Source organism: Cuculus canorus, chromosome 2, assembly GCF_017976375.1.
Source record: "Cuculus canorus isolate bCucCan1 chromosome 2, bCucCan1.pri, whole genome shotgun sequence".
In the NCBI taxonomy this organism is placed as follows: Eukaryota; Metazoa; Chordata; class Aves; order Cuculiformes; family Cuculidae; genus Cuculus; species Cuculus canorus.
The window spans coordinates 54634731-54649510 of record NC_071402.1 but is presented as its reverse complement, the minus strand read 5'-3'; the positions used below and the strand labels follow the sequence as shown (position 1 = coordinate 54649510).

At 38.8% G+C, this 14780-nt stretch overlaps 1 protein-coding gene across 1 annotated transcript; it reads right to left on the bottom strand.

Moving 5' to 3' along the window:
• Nucleotides 1-300: 300 nt before the first annotated feature.
• NDUFV2 (NADH:ubiquinone oxidoreductase core subunit V2) lies at nt 301-14581 on the bottom strand. The gene is made up of 8 exons (XM_054059365.1): nt 14423-14581; nt 11461-11526; nt 5521-5583; nt 5320-5436; nt 3559-3727; nt 1901-2010; nt 893-969; nt 301-456 (listed from the first exon to the last, which is right to left on the bottom strand). Exons 1-8 carry the CDS (start codon nt 14450-14452, stop codon nt 363-365), a joined length of 726 nt encoding a protein of 241 aa, XP_053915340.1. The 5' UTR covers nt 14453-14581; the 3' UTR covers nt 301-362.
• Between the last annotated feature and the right edge of the window lie 199 nt (nt 14582-14780).

Here is a 14780-nt window from a genome sequence, read left to right as displayed (position 1 = left end):
ATCTTTCAGTGTGCTTCCTTGTGCATTTGTCAGACTTGTAATTTAGTCAGTTTTGTTGCTTCTTCAAAGAACCTTAGTAAAAGTTGAAAAAATTTTCAATGACAGATCAAAAGATACAACTTTCACCTCACAGTGATCAGAAGCGCACACTTTCAGTGAGTCACTTCACAGGCTATGGAACCCCTTTCTTATAATCTAGGATTATGATTATGCTTTGCAGTAGTTAAAACCACTGTAAGTTGGCTATTCCAATTGCAGTGGCTTTCTTCATTTTTTTTTAATAAACTATTAGAATGTACATTTCACTGAGATTATAGTTACTTTATTAGTTTCAGATAGTCCATCCTATATTACAAAAATCCTTAGAGGTCTGCACGAACTCCAAAACCTGGTCCTTTGGGTGGTTCAGTCAGAGAAGTAAGGCCACCAGCCGGCTCGCAAGAAAAACGTCCACTCCTGAAAAATGAAAGCAGTTTTATTCATTGCTGGTATTGTTATTACCTCAGATACTGTTTAGTCACAGGCAGAAGACAGTTACAAATCTGACTTAATGCTAAATCCAGTTGTTTTTTTTTTTTAAATTTTGTCCTTCCTATTTATCCTCCAGAAATGTGTGATGCTACTCTTAAATAAAAAAGATTCCAAATTCAAGTAGTGACAAATAGTTTTCAAATAGTGACGAGATAGGGCCCCTATGACTCTTCTTAGTTCTTTCCAGATCTTTTTGGCTTTAAATATATCAAAAGGCACTGAATACATGCAATTCTGTTCAGTAAATTAGTTAATGCTTTTTTGCTCTAGGTTGTGAACTCAAATCACCAGAACAAGAATTTGGTTTCTCAAAAGAATCAGACTTCAAGTAGTTGGCCAGGGTCATACAAATATAGTGTACCTTGGGCCAGGTTTGGGAACTTTGCCAGCCTTTAGCTCATCAATTATGTCTTCAATATCCTTGGGTGTCAAATCTTCCTGTTGAAAAAAACAAACAAAAAATTCCAAAACAAACGACAACAGAACATTGACAAAACATTGACAAAACAGAAAGAGTCGGCCGTTTTGCTACCTCCAGCATTCAAAATCCATGAGATTAGTGGCTCTCTTAGGTGTGATCCTAGCATGGGTAATTTTTACCCTGTCCACCACTACAGACCCTGGCTTAAAGACTTAGGAAAATTTAAAAGCTTATTACTTTAAAATCTTGTTATTTTAATGTAACAATTCTTATTTTACATATAGTTGCAGAAATTATGTTAAAACTGAACGTTCACATGAGGCATCTATAATGTGGGTTTGTTTTCAGCTTCCCTGGTGCATTAGTGAGCGGGAACTCTGCCTGCCCGCCACACGTGTTCCACTGCACATGCTGCAAAATGGTGTCAGCTACGAATAAGAAATTGTGGGTACAGTTCAAGAGAACAGTTCTTAAAAAAAAAAATCAGACTGTGATAACAAAATAAAATATTTAAAAAATAAGATATTTTAAAAGCTGGATTTAGTCAATATATTAATTCCTTTGGCCTGATGGCATCCAAGTGAGCCATAATTTGGAAATCTGTAAGTTCAAAAATAGTGTTAAAGCAGTCCATACTTTCTGACAGACTGCATGAAAAGCTCATCAAATACCTACTTAAAAATTCCAGATTTATGGGCAGACCACTATCACAGAAATACATCACTCCAGTTGTATAAATCAAGAGAGTAACTGAAAGAAAAAATACACTCATACATTGTGATACAGACGTTCCAGGAGGAGGCCAAGAAATTAAAAGATGCTCTAGGGTGTAAGTTGTTCCTGCCAATAGGAATTCGAAGTAACTAAAACTTCAGACTTTGAAACAAGTTAAAATACAGGTAACCCAGCAAAGAAGTTTAACCTTTTAAAAGGGAATGTAATACTTACATAGTAATTGTCATTTATTTGTACCATTGGTGCATTTACACAAGCACCTAAACATTCCACTTCTATCAGCGTGAAGAGCTTATCAGGTGTTGTTTCTCCAACTTTTATACCTAAAACAATACAGAATATTTGGTTCAGCAATGGTTATTGAACAGGATTAATAAAAGCATAAGTTTAAGTACTCCATAATCTTCTCATTATTTGTATGTTGGCCTTATAAATTTTTTCATAGTTAAGTCCTTCTAATGTTTCCAAAATGATTCCATTAAACAAAAGTTTCTCGTAAACTGTGAAGTCTTCAGAGATATTTTTGAGACCTCAATTACAGGCTTTCAGTTACGATTTTGTGAAAAATAACCATGAAACAACAATTCTAAGAAACAGAACAGCTCTACTTGAGAATATTTTTAGTAATCAATGAAACAGAATGAAAAAAAAGAGGGAAAAATGTAGGTTTCACATGTATTTAACATGAAATAATGTTAATATACAGCGTTGAGTACTGGATTCCCAAATTAACCAAGATCCACGCATTAACATTGTTAGCTACAAATTCTTAAAACGTTTCCAAGTTTATACACAAAGGCTTATTTCCTGAGAAATTCTATGCACACACTTAGCTCCCACGACACATTCTTATTCTAGTCATGCAGATATAGATCTTCCTCAGAGGGCAGGTTAGCCAAAATAACATGCCAGAGTCTGATCTCTACAAAATACTCCACAGAAAGAAGAATGCCAAAAAGCAGTTTTCTTCTATAGTTATTAGAAGGACAATGAAACTAATAGAAGTTTAAGTAAGGCCTGCATCTCAGAGTTACACAATCTTTCTTAATGCTTTGACTTCTCAAGCTATGAGTTTCAGTTAAAATGAGAGTTGGGGTTGTTCAGCTGGAAGAGAAGGCTCCAGGCAGACTTTACTGTGGTCTTTCAATACTTAAAGGGGACTTAGAAAGACGGGGACATATTTTCTAATAGGGCTTCTTGCAAGAGGACAAGGAGTAATGGTTTTCAACCAAGAGACAGTAGATTTAGACTAGATATAAGGTAGAAGTTTTTTACAATGAGGTTGCCCAGAGATGTGGTGGAAGCCCCATCCCTGGAAACATTTAAGGGCAGGTTGGATGGGGCTCTGAACAACCTGATCTGAAAATGTCACGGCTCACTGCAGGGGGGGTGGACTGGATTAAAGGTCCCTTCCAACCCAAACATTCTATGAGTCTATCATGTTACTTAAGTAAAAAAACCCTCGCAAACAACTTCCAAATAGCATATAAGTTAAAAATCTTACTTTGCATATAAAATAACACCATAGCATTCAGAGTCCTCTCCTATATATGTGATAACACTTAAGTTTGTCAATTCAAGAGTCATGTTAGAATACTGCATTTCCTCGCAATTTGCCTTTAAAACCACTTTAAGACCACTAAATGGCACTCCAGACCATGGTCTTTTCTGCTCTATTGCACTGAAAACTTTAAAAACAAAGAGTAAACGCCAAATCTGAAATCTGAAGTGTTCAGTGCCTATTCCCTAATTATTTCACTGTATATTTTCAATACTCTTGCTCTGTCCGCACCATATGAAAAATTTTTTTTCAGTATTACTAAACAAAAGTAAAAAAATTATAAACAGTATATTACAAATTTGTGTCATACCAAGTTTCTTCTTAATGGCTTCTAAAATACCATCAGAGTCTCGCAGCATGCAGGGTGTGGTAGTGCAGACCTGAATATGGTATTTCCCAACAGGTTTGCGATTGTACATTGTATAGAAGGTTGCTACTTCATACACTCTCATGGGAGGCATTTCTAAAACTTCAGCAACCTGCAACAAGGGGAAAACAGTCACTACATGGAATTCTCACAGGGCATCAGTAAAGGCATTTAACAAACCATTTCAATAAAGTGACTTGTCCTCTGTCTGCAGTAAGGGCTAACTAAGAGGGAAGGAATGGGTATCAAAGCACAGCTGTACTCAAGTACCAAGAAAAGACACCCAAGTTACTTTGATTTGAGTCACCCTGCTCGAGCATAAACTCCAGTAAGACATGGATTAGTGCAGCAAGGAGCTCAAGTCAGCTCCCCTCCAGCATCATATGCAAACTAGATGCAAGGAGTCAGCTGGGTTCCAGCTTTCATTATCAGCTTCAGCTCATACTGCACTTCTTTTGCTGCAGTGAATGAATGAACTTGCATGCACCTGCCCCTGTCAGCCTTTTGGTAAGGGAATACTTACAGACCAGTACTGTGCTCACCTACTTCAGAGCAGTTCTGTCTCAGGTTCTGTGACACACCAGGGCTGGCCTTGGAAATGGCCACATCTGCAGACTGGTGTCACATCTAATAAATAGGGAGTGAAGCACCATCTCCATGGAGTCAGTTCTGGTGTAAGTAACCCTGACCTCATTAACATGGAACCCTAGAAAACTGCTCAGATTGAGTACTGACTATTTTCAATAGTGCAACTGCTCCAATCTCTATAGCAAGCAAGTAACAAATCACCGAAAATATTTGTTCACTTTAAAAACTTAAGATAATTTTAAACATAATATCAATTTGAAATGTAAAGTAAATAAACAAAAATACATTTCGCATTCAGTATTAATGAAGATTTGAGAATTTATGCTATGCTGTAGAAATGGTAGCAGATGTAAGTTGCTGTTCTTTAAATAACCTCTTGGCTTCTTCAGTAATTTCTATAATGTTAACAATCGTCAGTATATCTTGATTGAATTTAAATCTTGACAAACTGATGATATGCCAGATTGTAACAAAATATGACATATTTATTCATATGACTATAAACCAGAATTTTTTAGTTCTTGATACTTGATTACTGTCACATAACCTATCACTTTAGAGCAGTGTAGTTGCTTGCCTGCTGATTTTGAAACAATTTTAATAAATACTTTGATAAGTCTTCCTGGTACTTGCTGTGAATTGTTACAAAACACTCACGACACATATTACACTAGTATTGCTTTGCAGAAGTCTTTGCAGGCCTCGAAATCAAGTATAATCCTGCCACTAATATGGGAGGAGAAAAAAACCCACCATCATTATCTTTTTTCTTTCCCCAAACTCCGCAGCAAACACAATCTTTCGAGTTTCTGTTCCTACCTTCAGGATGACTCTGGGAAAAGAGCCTATCCAAATAAGGCTCATGTAGTTTTTGTTTTGTTCTGTCTGTAGTTTCTAACAATGGGCTAACATTATGTAAATAACAAAGCCCTGAGTTTTCTGCATTAGTTTTCGCTTTTATTTTTTAAAATGTAGTCTTACAAGGAATTCTCGCAATTCCATGCCACAAGTAAATTCCCACATTACTATGTTTTGATAAATAAATGCTAATATTCTAGTAAGGTATTTAAAGAAAACAGGAAAATTATTCTTGAAAGATAATTAAGTACTAAATACCTTGTTCATGGCTGATATGGGCAACCATCCATGCTGTCTTTGGGCCAAATCTAGCACTGCCATGACAGCTGCCGACTTGTGTCCCCCTGGGTAGTTGTTTATGATTGCTTCTATCCGCTTTTTAAAGAGAAAGAGGGGAAAAAAAAATCAGTATGGATCTAAAGACAAAGTCTGTGTATTCAACTTTCTTTGTCTGCATACCTTTTGGTTTTCCGGTGTGAACTCAAATGGAGTATCTGGATTATTTTCAGGACTATCTCTGTGCTTCAGGAAAAGAAAAAGAAAACATGTAAAAATAGGGTTGTCAGGAAATTATTCAAGATAGATTTACTGGTGTAAAATATCTTCTCATTAGATACTTACAGTTAATTTGCTTGAATAAAACTGATATATTCAGATAAAAATACTGAATCACATATGATTAAATAGGTCTGGGAAAGTTATTGAAAATGCTGATGCTTATTTAACCACTCCTAAAACTGATCACTTATTCATGTTATTTCCTATTCAAAAAATAATTTCTTGAGGAATATGGCGTTATCAAAATATAAATTTTTTTAACACTGTTAATTTGTTGGCAATTATGTTCAAACTTATCACAGGTAGATTAAGAGTCATCTGGTTAATACCTTAATACAACAAGGGAGTAAAACAGCCGATTTTTTCTTTCCCACAAGACTGACTATAAAAACTTAAAAATTCATCAAACAGCTTATTATATAATTCAAATGTTTGCACATCCACACACACATTATTAACCCATTTTAACATATTCCTTTGATTTGTAATGTATTTCAACATTTTAATTTTAGTTACAATTCTGGATCAGAATGGAAGAACCAGAAATTTGAATTAATATTTCCCAAATAAACTATTTATCATATTATTCTTAAGGTTGTCTTCTAGGGAAATATGAAATTGAAATTAGTTCTTCTGTTTTCAGAAAATACAAATTGAAGTCACTTTCTTCAAGAAAGTGACATTTTCCTATAATTAAATTTTAGTTCTGAGAAAAATTCTTATCCAGCAGAAAAAATACCTGCACAAATTTTCAGTTATCTCCAAGCATCTCATTATGCTATCCTTGAAATACTTTGAGCTACATTTCATTCCAAACATTATGCAGTTTTCAAATAGAAAGTTTCAAATTAAACTGAAAGTCTGGGGGAAAAAACGTAGGCTATATTTGAGGCTTGATGTTAAAAGTAACCCACAACCAGCTAATAATAAAAGCTTTAAAAGTATATTTAGGAGAAAGAAACCCACTCCACTGGCTTCCACTTTGATCATTTTCTCAAGTAACCTAGGGCAATTCTGCAGTTTCCACCCTGTGTTCTTATTAAGCAGTGAAGGATTTAATGAAAAGTCTTAACGTTGCAAGATACTTGCATACTACAAGACTGTCATCAGTGCAGAACTTAATATGTACAGTCTATAGCTATTTCTGGATCTAGAAATTTTAATATAGGAATATAAAAAGGCCAGGTACTTAACTTGAATTACATCTGCTGGTCTTACAAGAGATTCCCTTTGTTTATCCTGTCTACATCCTGGAGCAGACAGTATGATTGCCACCATCAATTTGATAGCAGGTACTCCTACCACTGCTCGAAGTCAAACCTAAGACTTGGTCCACATATACTTCTCCACCCAGCAGAATTTTCACCTAATAACAGGATTTACAGAAAGATAACAGATTCCCTTGGAACACACTAATATTCTATTAAGTATGAATTTATTCCTTATTGCGTGATCTACAAGATAACATAAAACAGCCTTTAGGAATGCAACTGCCACTATTTTAGACCCTTTAGTCATCAACCCTTCCAGATAAAGGATCTGACTTCCCATATGCAATACTGATGAGGGTTTTCTACCAATTTTAATGGAAGTTCTGACAGAGGGTGTCAGAGGAAAAACTGATTGGAAATACAGCACCACCTTTAGTTTTTTCCCTTACAGACTTTTTTCTCTGCATAGATAAAATCCATGATTCATGATAATTATTTCCATAGTTTAACTTTTCCTTCTCAAGTCAGCATGTCTTTTTTACGTCACATTGCTGTTTTGCCTTCCACATCTATCTGACAGAGTTACAATTGTACTTGATCTCAATTTCTTTTGCAAATAAGTAAATTTATTAAAATCTCCCTCTTTGTCTAGAACAGCTGCTATTTTCAGTGTACCGTCTCTAAACTGGTATCCTTAAATACCTTGCATGTCAAGAGGAATAATACAGACTTTATATCTGAAGCCACAGCTGGCCACACAGTCAGTTCTGTGCAGCAAGGCTCCAAGGTGCACTGTGAAAGCTACAGCACAAGTGAACACTAAATAAGATCTATTCCTAACTGAGTTTAATCTAATTCTGTGCTGCAGAGAGTTCAATAATTTTCACAGACAGCTTACAGAGTTCTAGGCCTACTGAGCTGTTAAGAATTTGTCAATCACATGTTCCCTAGTCTTCTGTTTGTCTGACAATGCAACGTTTATCTGAGACTTACACAAGCTGATTTGCTCCTAAATTATATGAATGCCTTCCTGCATTTTTGGGATGCAGATTCTGAAAAACAAGATCAGAATTAAGGACACAGTACTGGAAGGAACCCTATGCTAAATCACAGAGTGGTTGAGGGTGCAACGAACCCCTGGAGGTTATTGGGCTGAAGCCCCCTGCTTAAGCAGAGACACCCAGTGCTGGGTGCCCAGCACTATGTCCAGATGTCTTCTTCTGAATATCTCCAAGGTGGGAGACACCGCAAGCTCTCTGGGCAACCCATGCCGGTGCTTGGTCTCCCTCACAGTAGAAAATATTTCCTGATGTTCTCCAAGGCCATAGCCTCTGGTCCTGTCACTGGGCATCACTGAAAGGACAGCCTGGCTCTGTCCTTTTTGCAGCTTCCCTTCAGATATTATAGACATAGATAAGATCCCCTCCACCTCCAGCCTTTTTTAACAGTCCCAGATCCCTCAGCCTTTCCTTACACACAAGATGGTCATAAAAAGAAAACTATATCTTAAGGCTTCCTCCATACAACCTTCTATGTCTGCATCAACTACAGCAATTTCTTGAAATGCAAGGTCAGACTCTATCCACACTTTTTTCCTGGATTCTCTTCCTGTGTTCCCTAGTTTCCTGAAGTCTTAGACAGTACTTTTTCATTCCATACATAGCTTGACTGTATCACGTTTGTATTGCAGCATGCAGCCTAAGCTACTTGGAAGTGTGAACAATAGCACTGTGAAGGCCGACCCAAGCCACAGTACCCCACAGATGATGGCACTCTCCTGTGGAAGGTACTAAGGCTGCTGAATGTTCATCTCACATTCTTTTTGCTAGACCAACCCAGGCCATTTTATTTCTCTTTTTCAGTGATAGAATCCTCTTTCTCGACACACAGAATTATTAAAGAGCACTGAAGAACTGCAATAGAATAACTAGAAAAAACTTGCTTTCAAGTATACTGCAAACTAGCTGGTCTGAAACTTGACCCATGTCCTGGTGTAAACACCAGTCCAAAACACTGTAAACCAAAATGAGAGAACTGTGTGGTTTGCAGGGGAAAAAGATGATGAGAGCAACAGATTGCTGCATCCATATCTAATCAGTTGCTATTCAAATCAAATGAAAAGAAATTTACTACTACTTTTCCAAGGGGAAAGTACCCTACATTCAGTATTCCAGCAGAACTCAAGATATAAACCTCTCTTAAATCAATAATGGTGGAAGTACTCTCAGACCAAATAATTTCACTGGTCATCTTTACAAGTAAATCAAACTTTAGTACAGCAACTATGTAACTTTCTGTACTGAACTGCTGTGCAGCCCTACGACAAAGCCCACATTGAGACAGTTGATGTATTAAGGAAACAGTCCATATATTGAAAATCACAAAGAGTTAAGTTTTAGCTGTTAAGGAGCTAAGGACAGGTAAAAGTCAGAGATAAAGAAGGCATGCTTAATGAAAGAAAGGTAACTGTTGTAAATCAAAGTATCTTTGAAATCAAGCCTTTCCTAGCTATCAGAAATAAGACAGATATGGAGCAGCTCTCTGATGCTACTATAGGCAAATAATCTACCTAGTTTTAAACTTGATATATTCTTTCTGGAAGTGAAAATACGAGACTGAGAAATCTCTTCATTTTCTCCTGAAACAGCCAAGCAATTTCAGTAAAGTTTTCTTAATTCCGTATGTTTCTGATAATATGCAAGAATAAAACTTGAATGAAAAAAAGTTTGCAAATAAAAACAAAGGTATGCAAATTGGCACTGCCTTTCAATCCTAGATTCACTAGGTCCGCTGACACCGTGTCCCTGCTGCTACAAAACAAATATGCTGCATGCATTTTCCTACCTCACACAGAAGATTTCCTGCATGGAAAGTGCAACAAGAAGCACCAACATGCTTTGCAAAACAAAACCAAGACACTTCTATATAAACTGACATACAAAGAGGACCACCACAACAGGTTAGAGTTACTCCCAGCTAAGCCTGCTGTTCTTCCACAAACAATTTTTAACAACCTTTGACACTTAGTCTTTTAGTAAATTATAGGCAGATGAAGACTTTCAATAGCTTTCTCCCCCGCCTACAAAAATCTAGGGGGGAAAAGCCCCAGTTTTCTGATTGTATACAAGCACCTAGTGTTGATTAAAATAATACATTCGGCTCAACTCAGAAGTCTCCCTTGAAACTTGCTGTGTTAAATAACATCTGAAATCTGCTTTGAAGGTTTTTAGTTGTACCTACAGCAAACAACTACACGCACACATACTGGCATCCAACTACGTTCTTCCTATAGCCTCTAACTTCACAGAAAAGCAAGTATTACCCTATTAAAAAAACAAACAAAAAAACCAAACAAAACCCCCACCCCATAAACAAGCCAACAAACAATTTTCTGTGCCTTGCTAGCCAAAATTCTGCTGTGGAATAAAAATAAAAGGAGTCAATGATGCAACAAAATAAAGCAATGGATATCACAAGTAGCTAATTGGAATACAATCTTTTTCTTTTCTGTTTCTCTTTCTCTATTTTCAGGCTTCTCCCTCCAGAAAATAATTGAAGTAGTTACATAAATCTTGGAAAATGCATGGAGAACTTACAAAGCTATCCAGCTTCACAAGCCAACAACCTTTTTTCCTGTCTTCACCGACCTCAAACTACACTTGAAGTTTCCTAAGTTGTCAGCCTACACTGACTGTTTCCACCATTCCCTGAATACTAGCTCTCACTCCATAAATCACCAATAACTGCTTAGGTTTCTGGAAACGTGCATGAAGCATGTACTTTAATCTCATTAACTTCATTGTATGAGAAAAACTATAGAAACAGCTGCAGAAAGGCAACAACAAGGAGAAAAATCTGTTAAAAATGCTGAGCACCTGCTTGCAACAAAGTGGTCAGTTCTCTAGTAACTAAAGTGCTGATTTCTACTAGATGCTGTAAACACATCACATTATTCAGCTGTTGCGTTGCAGACTAAAGCTCTGAATAGAGCAAAATGAGACAAATACACCTGTCTGAGATGCTTCAGGTTCACTTCAGAGGCAGATGGACCACATGTCTGCTTTACACATTTAAATCTGAGGGTTTTTTTTGTTTGCAACCACTATTACCATTTATACATATTATGATAATTATGGCCTCAATGAACCACCATGCAACACACTATACGGCAGATAATATTAACAAGAACTGCCCTTTTTAACTTCTAGTGAACAGAGCCAGACCTGGACCTACAGGTAATTCACTGGCAAATTTTAGAAACCAAGAAATTGGACCTGCAACAAGTGTCATGAGCTTCAATTACAAACTCAAATAACTTCGATTGAAAAGAACCGTTCTATAACGAAATAAAGTGTCATCTGTGATCACACACAAATGCTGCTAATATCACCATTACTATTAAGAAACAAGTTTTCATGATACAGGAAAAACGAGACTAAAAACTATAATAAAACCTTATGATACTCCATTGCCACTCTAATAAGTCCTACTGAAAAAAGTCACTTCTTCGTAAACTCCAGCAGGCTTCTATAGCAAGTTCTGCCCATCAGAACTTTTTAGGCAGATTAGAAAATTATGTGCCAAACTCTTCTTACACATTCTCCCTCCAGTAAGGCAGAAAATTGCTTACCACAAATAAGGCTCCTCCACTCGCATTGCACACTGCTGTTCTATGTAAGTATCGGACTTGACTTATCTACAAACAAAATAGATAGTATTAATAGTTAATAATTTATATAACTGCTAAAGACTGCTTTCAGAATTAACTTGGTTTCTACTCTAATTGTATGTCATTAATTCTAGAGTCAGTACTAATAATTTGAATTGTCAAGAGAAGAATATCAAGGGCTCTCCTGTACTACTAGGAGGGCATATCTCTTAAGTCATCTTGACTATTTCAGACAAAGTAGAAGTTAGAAGATTTAACTTCAAACATATACTCTGCCACCGCTTAGTCTAACTGCCTTGAATACAAATACTCATCCAAGTATTCACTGAAGAATTTTCCCATTTGTTACTTTATTTCATGTCCTTTAAAAAGTTTTCAGAAACTACCATTACAGAGGTACTTATTTAGTAAGCGTAGAAGAACAAAGTTAAGAACGTGAAATAACAACAGGACACAAAAGCCATATGCAAGTTGAGTTCAGTTATTCTCTGTAGTCTCTGTCTGGACCCGTCATGCCAAAACAGATGAATACTGCTAGATTCTGGCCAGTATTACTAAAAAAAATTTGATGATCTTGTCATAAGAAAACATTATATTAACAAATAATTTAATATCAATTTAATATTAATTTTGTATATTGATCTCTAGACCAATTTTGAGAGTTGTTAAAGTAAGAGGAATATAGCATACAAATAAACAAAAATCCACCTACTTAATCTCTGTATAAAATTTGTGGGATTTCAAGTGGATCAGCATCAAATCAGTGGAAATGTAGGCAGGAGGTCAGATATGAAATCCAAGTAGTACCAGTGAACTAGAGTCCCTGCTTTTCTGTGAGAGCAACCTAATCAACTCAAACTTCTCTGCAGCAGATCATGTAGTTTCACCTGCAATGTAGTTTGACATGATGGCTACAGCATCTCCCTGTTCTATGACGAGTCCCTTCAAGGAATCACTGGATTTACTATGCAGTTGCGTGCGTTCTGTACCATGCACCCATTGTGCATGCCTCTTAGCTTTCCACTTCTGGCTCACCGGAAAGCAGCAACCAGGAAAGCAATTTTTGTGTCAGAGGCCAAAATGAACTCCGGGATACATGGATAACTCTGTAGACAATCATTCCTGTGTGCCACCCTTTCCAAGACACTCTCAGCCTGTTGTCTTTATCAACTTGCATAAAGTACATCAAATAAACTCCACTGGCATGCTAATTTGAGTGCCCTGGGGGAACCAGGCAACATGTAGAATTCAGACAAAAGATTAAAAAGTGTAAGTAGAGCATGCAAATACATCTAAAATTCTGCAGCGAATGCTGAAAGGAGCATATAAATGAGAATTTGATGCTCTGGTATAAACCCTACTAAATTCAAAGTAAATATAGCACATATCCAGTTTTGGCTCTGTAGGGACTACCACCACACTGTAAGCTTCAGGCTTCTACCTGAAAGAGGCAGTCTCCTACCAAAAGAAGCACTTCAGATAAAAATCGTTTATTCTCTCCAAAGATCCTGTCCTGTTTCCAACAACCAAAACCTGTAAATCATAGAATCATTTGGGTTGGAAGGGACCTTAAAGATCGTTGTAACTTCCCTTGTGATGGCCCCTCTTCCCAAATGAGTGGGCTGCCCCTCAATTTACCTGACTAGCAGGTATGATGACTGTCTGCTCTGGAAGGAGACGTTACCCAGACTGTCCCTCACAAGCCACAAGATCTCTATGAGGAGTGCACTGACAGGACAACAGGTAATGGTTTCAAGCTGAAAGGGCTTAAGAGCATTAAGATCTTTAAAGTCCATCTTAAGATAAAGTGGGTTGGAACTATCTTTTGACCAGTGCTGTTTAGTAGCTTCATCAATCATACAGACAGCGAGACTGAGTGCACCTTCAGCAAGTTTGCAGATGACACCAAGCTGACTGGTGCAGCTGCCACACCAGAAGGATGGGATGTCATCCAGAGGGACCTGGACGAGACAGAGAAGTGGGCCTGTGTGAATCTCATGAGGTTCAGCAAGGCCAAGTGCAAAATCCCACACTTGGGTCAGGGCAATTAATGAATCCAATACAGGATGGGAGACAACATCATTGAGAGCAAGCCTGCAGACAAGGACTTGGAGGTGGTAACTGATAAGAAGGTCTACATGAGCCAGCAAAACACACTCATAGCCCAGGCCAAGCGTATCCTGGGCTGCATCAAAAGAAGTGTGGCCAGCAGGTTGAGTGAGGGAGGTGATTCTTTCCCTCTGTTCTTCTCTAGTGAGACCTCATCTGGAACACTGATGGAATGGAATGTTATGGAATCCTCAACATAAGAAGGATGTGGATCTGTTCGAATGGGTCCAGAGGCGGGCTACAAAAATAATCAGACAGCTGGAGCACCTCCCATACGAGGACAGGATGAGAGAGTTGGGGTTGTTCAGCCTGGAGAAGAGGAAGCTCTGAGGAGAGCTTATAGTGACCTTCCAGTACCTGAAGAGGCTACAGGAAAGCTGGGGAGGGACTTTTTAAAAGGACATGGAGTGACAGGACTAGGGGCAATGAGTATAAACTGGGGAGGGGTAGATTTAGATCAGACATAAGGATGAATTGCTTCACTGTGAGAATAGTGAGGCACTGGCACAGGTTGCCCAGGGAAGCTGTGGCTGCCCCATCCCTGGAGGTGTTCAAGGCCAGGTTGGATGGGGCCTTGGGCAGACTGGTCTGGTGGGACGTGTCCCTGCCCATGGCAGGGGGTGGAACTGGATAATCTTTCAGGTCCCTTCCAACCCAAACTATTCTATGTTGATCAAGCAGCCCCAACCTCTCGGGGCTTTAACAAGAAACGGCGAGACCCCGGTTTTCCGCACCGGCCTAAAGGATTCCGGGTCGATGGCGCGGCGCCGCCCTGCCCCCGCCGCCGCCACCTCCCCCCAGCCCCGTCCCTTACCGCCCGCGCGGCCGCAGCGCGCAGAAACATGGCGGTGACCGGTGACCGGCGACAGCCGCTGCGCTGCCCTTCCTCTCCCCTCCCCGCTCCTTCAGGCCCGCGATCGCCCTACGCGCCGCCGCGACAAGGAGACCCGGTCCCGCGCATGCGCCCCGCGGCTGCGCACTGCCCGCGGGGGAACGGCCCGGGGGGGCCTCTGCGGGGGTTCGGGGACGCGTGTCTGTTGTCAGGGCTGAGGAGCGCGAGAGAGGGGTGGCCATCCACCGTGTGCGGGCGGACCGGGGCTGGAACAGGGTGCCTTTCACACTTACACACGTGTACAAATGTTCCCAGCAAACTTAAGCCTATTCCATTACTT

What these genes read in the sequence shown, in the direction of transcription:
- NDUFV2 (XM_054059365.1), bottom strand. Translation starts at nt 14,452, where the DNA reads ATGTTTCTGCGCGCTGCGGCCGCGCGGGCG. An exon ending in GTGGAGGAGCCTTATTTGTG is followed by an intron (nt 5,584 to 11,460) that starts GTAAGCAATTTT and finishes CTTTTCCTGAAG; the next exon opens with CACAGAGATAGTCCTGAAAA. An exon ending in AAATAAATGACAATTACTAT is followed by an intron (nt 970 to 1,900) that starts GTAAGTATTACA and finishes TTTTTTCAACAG; the next exon opens with GAAGATTTGACACCCAAGGA.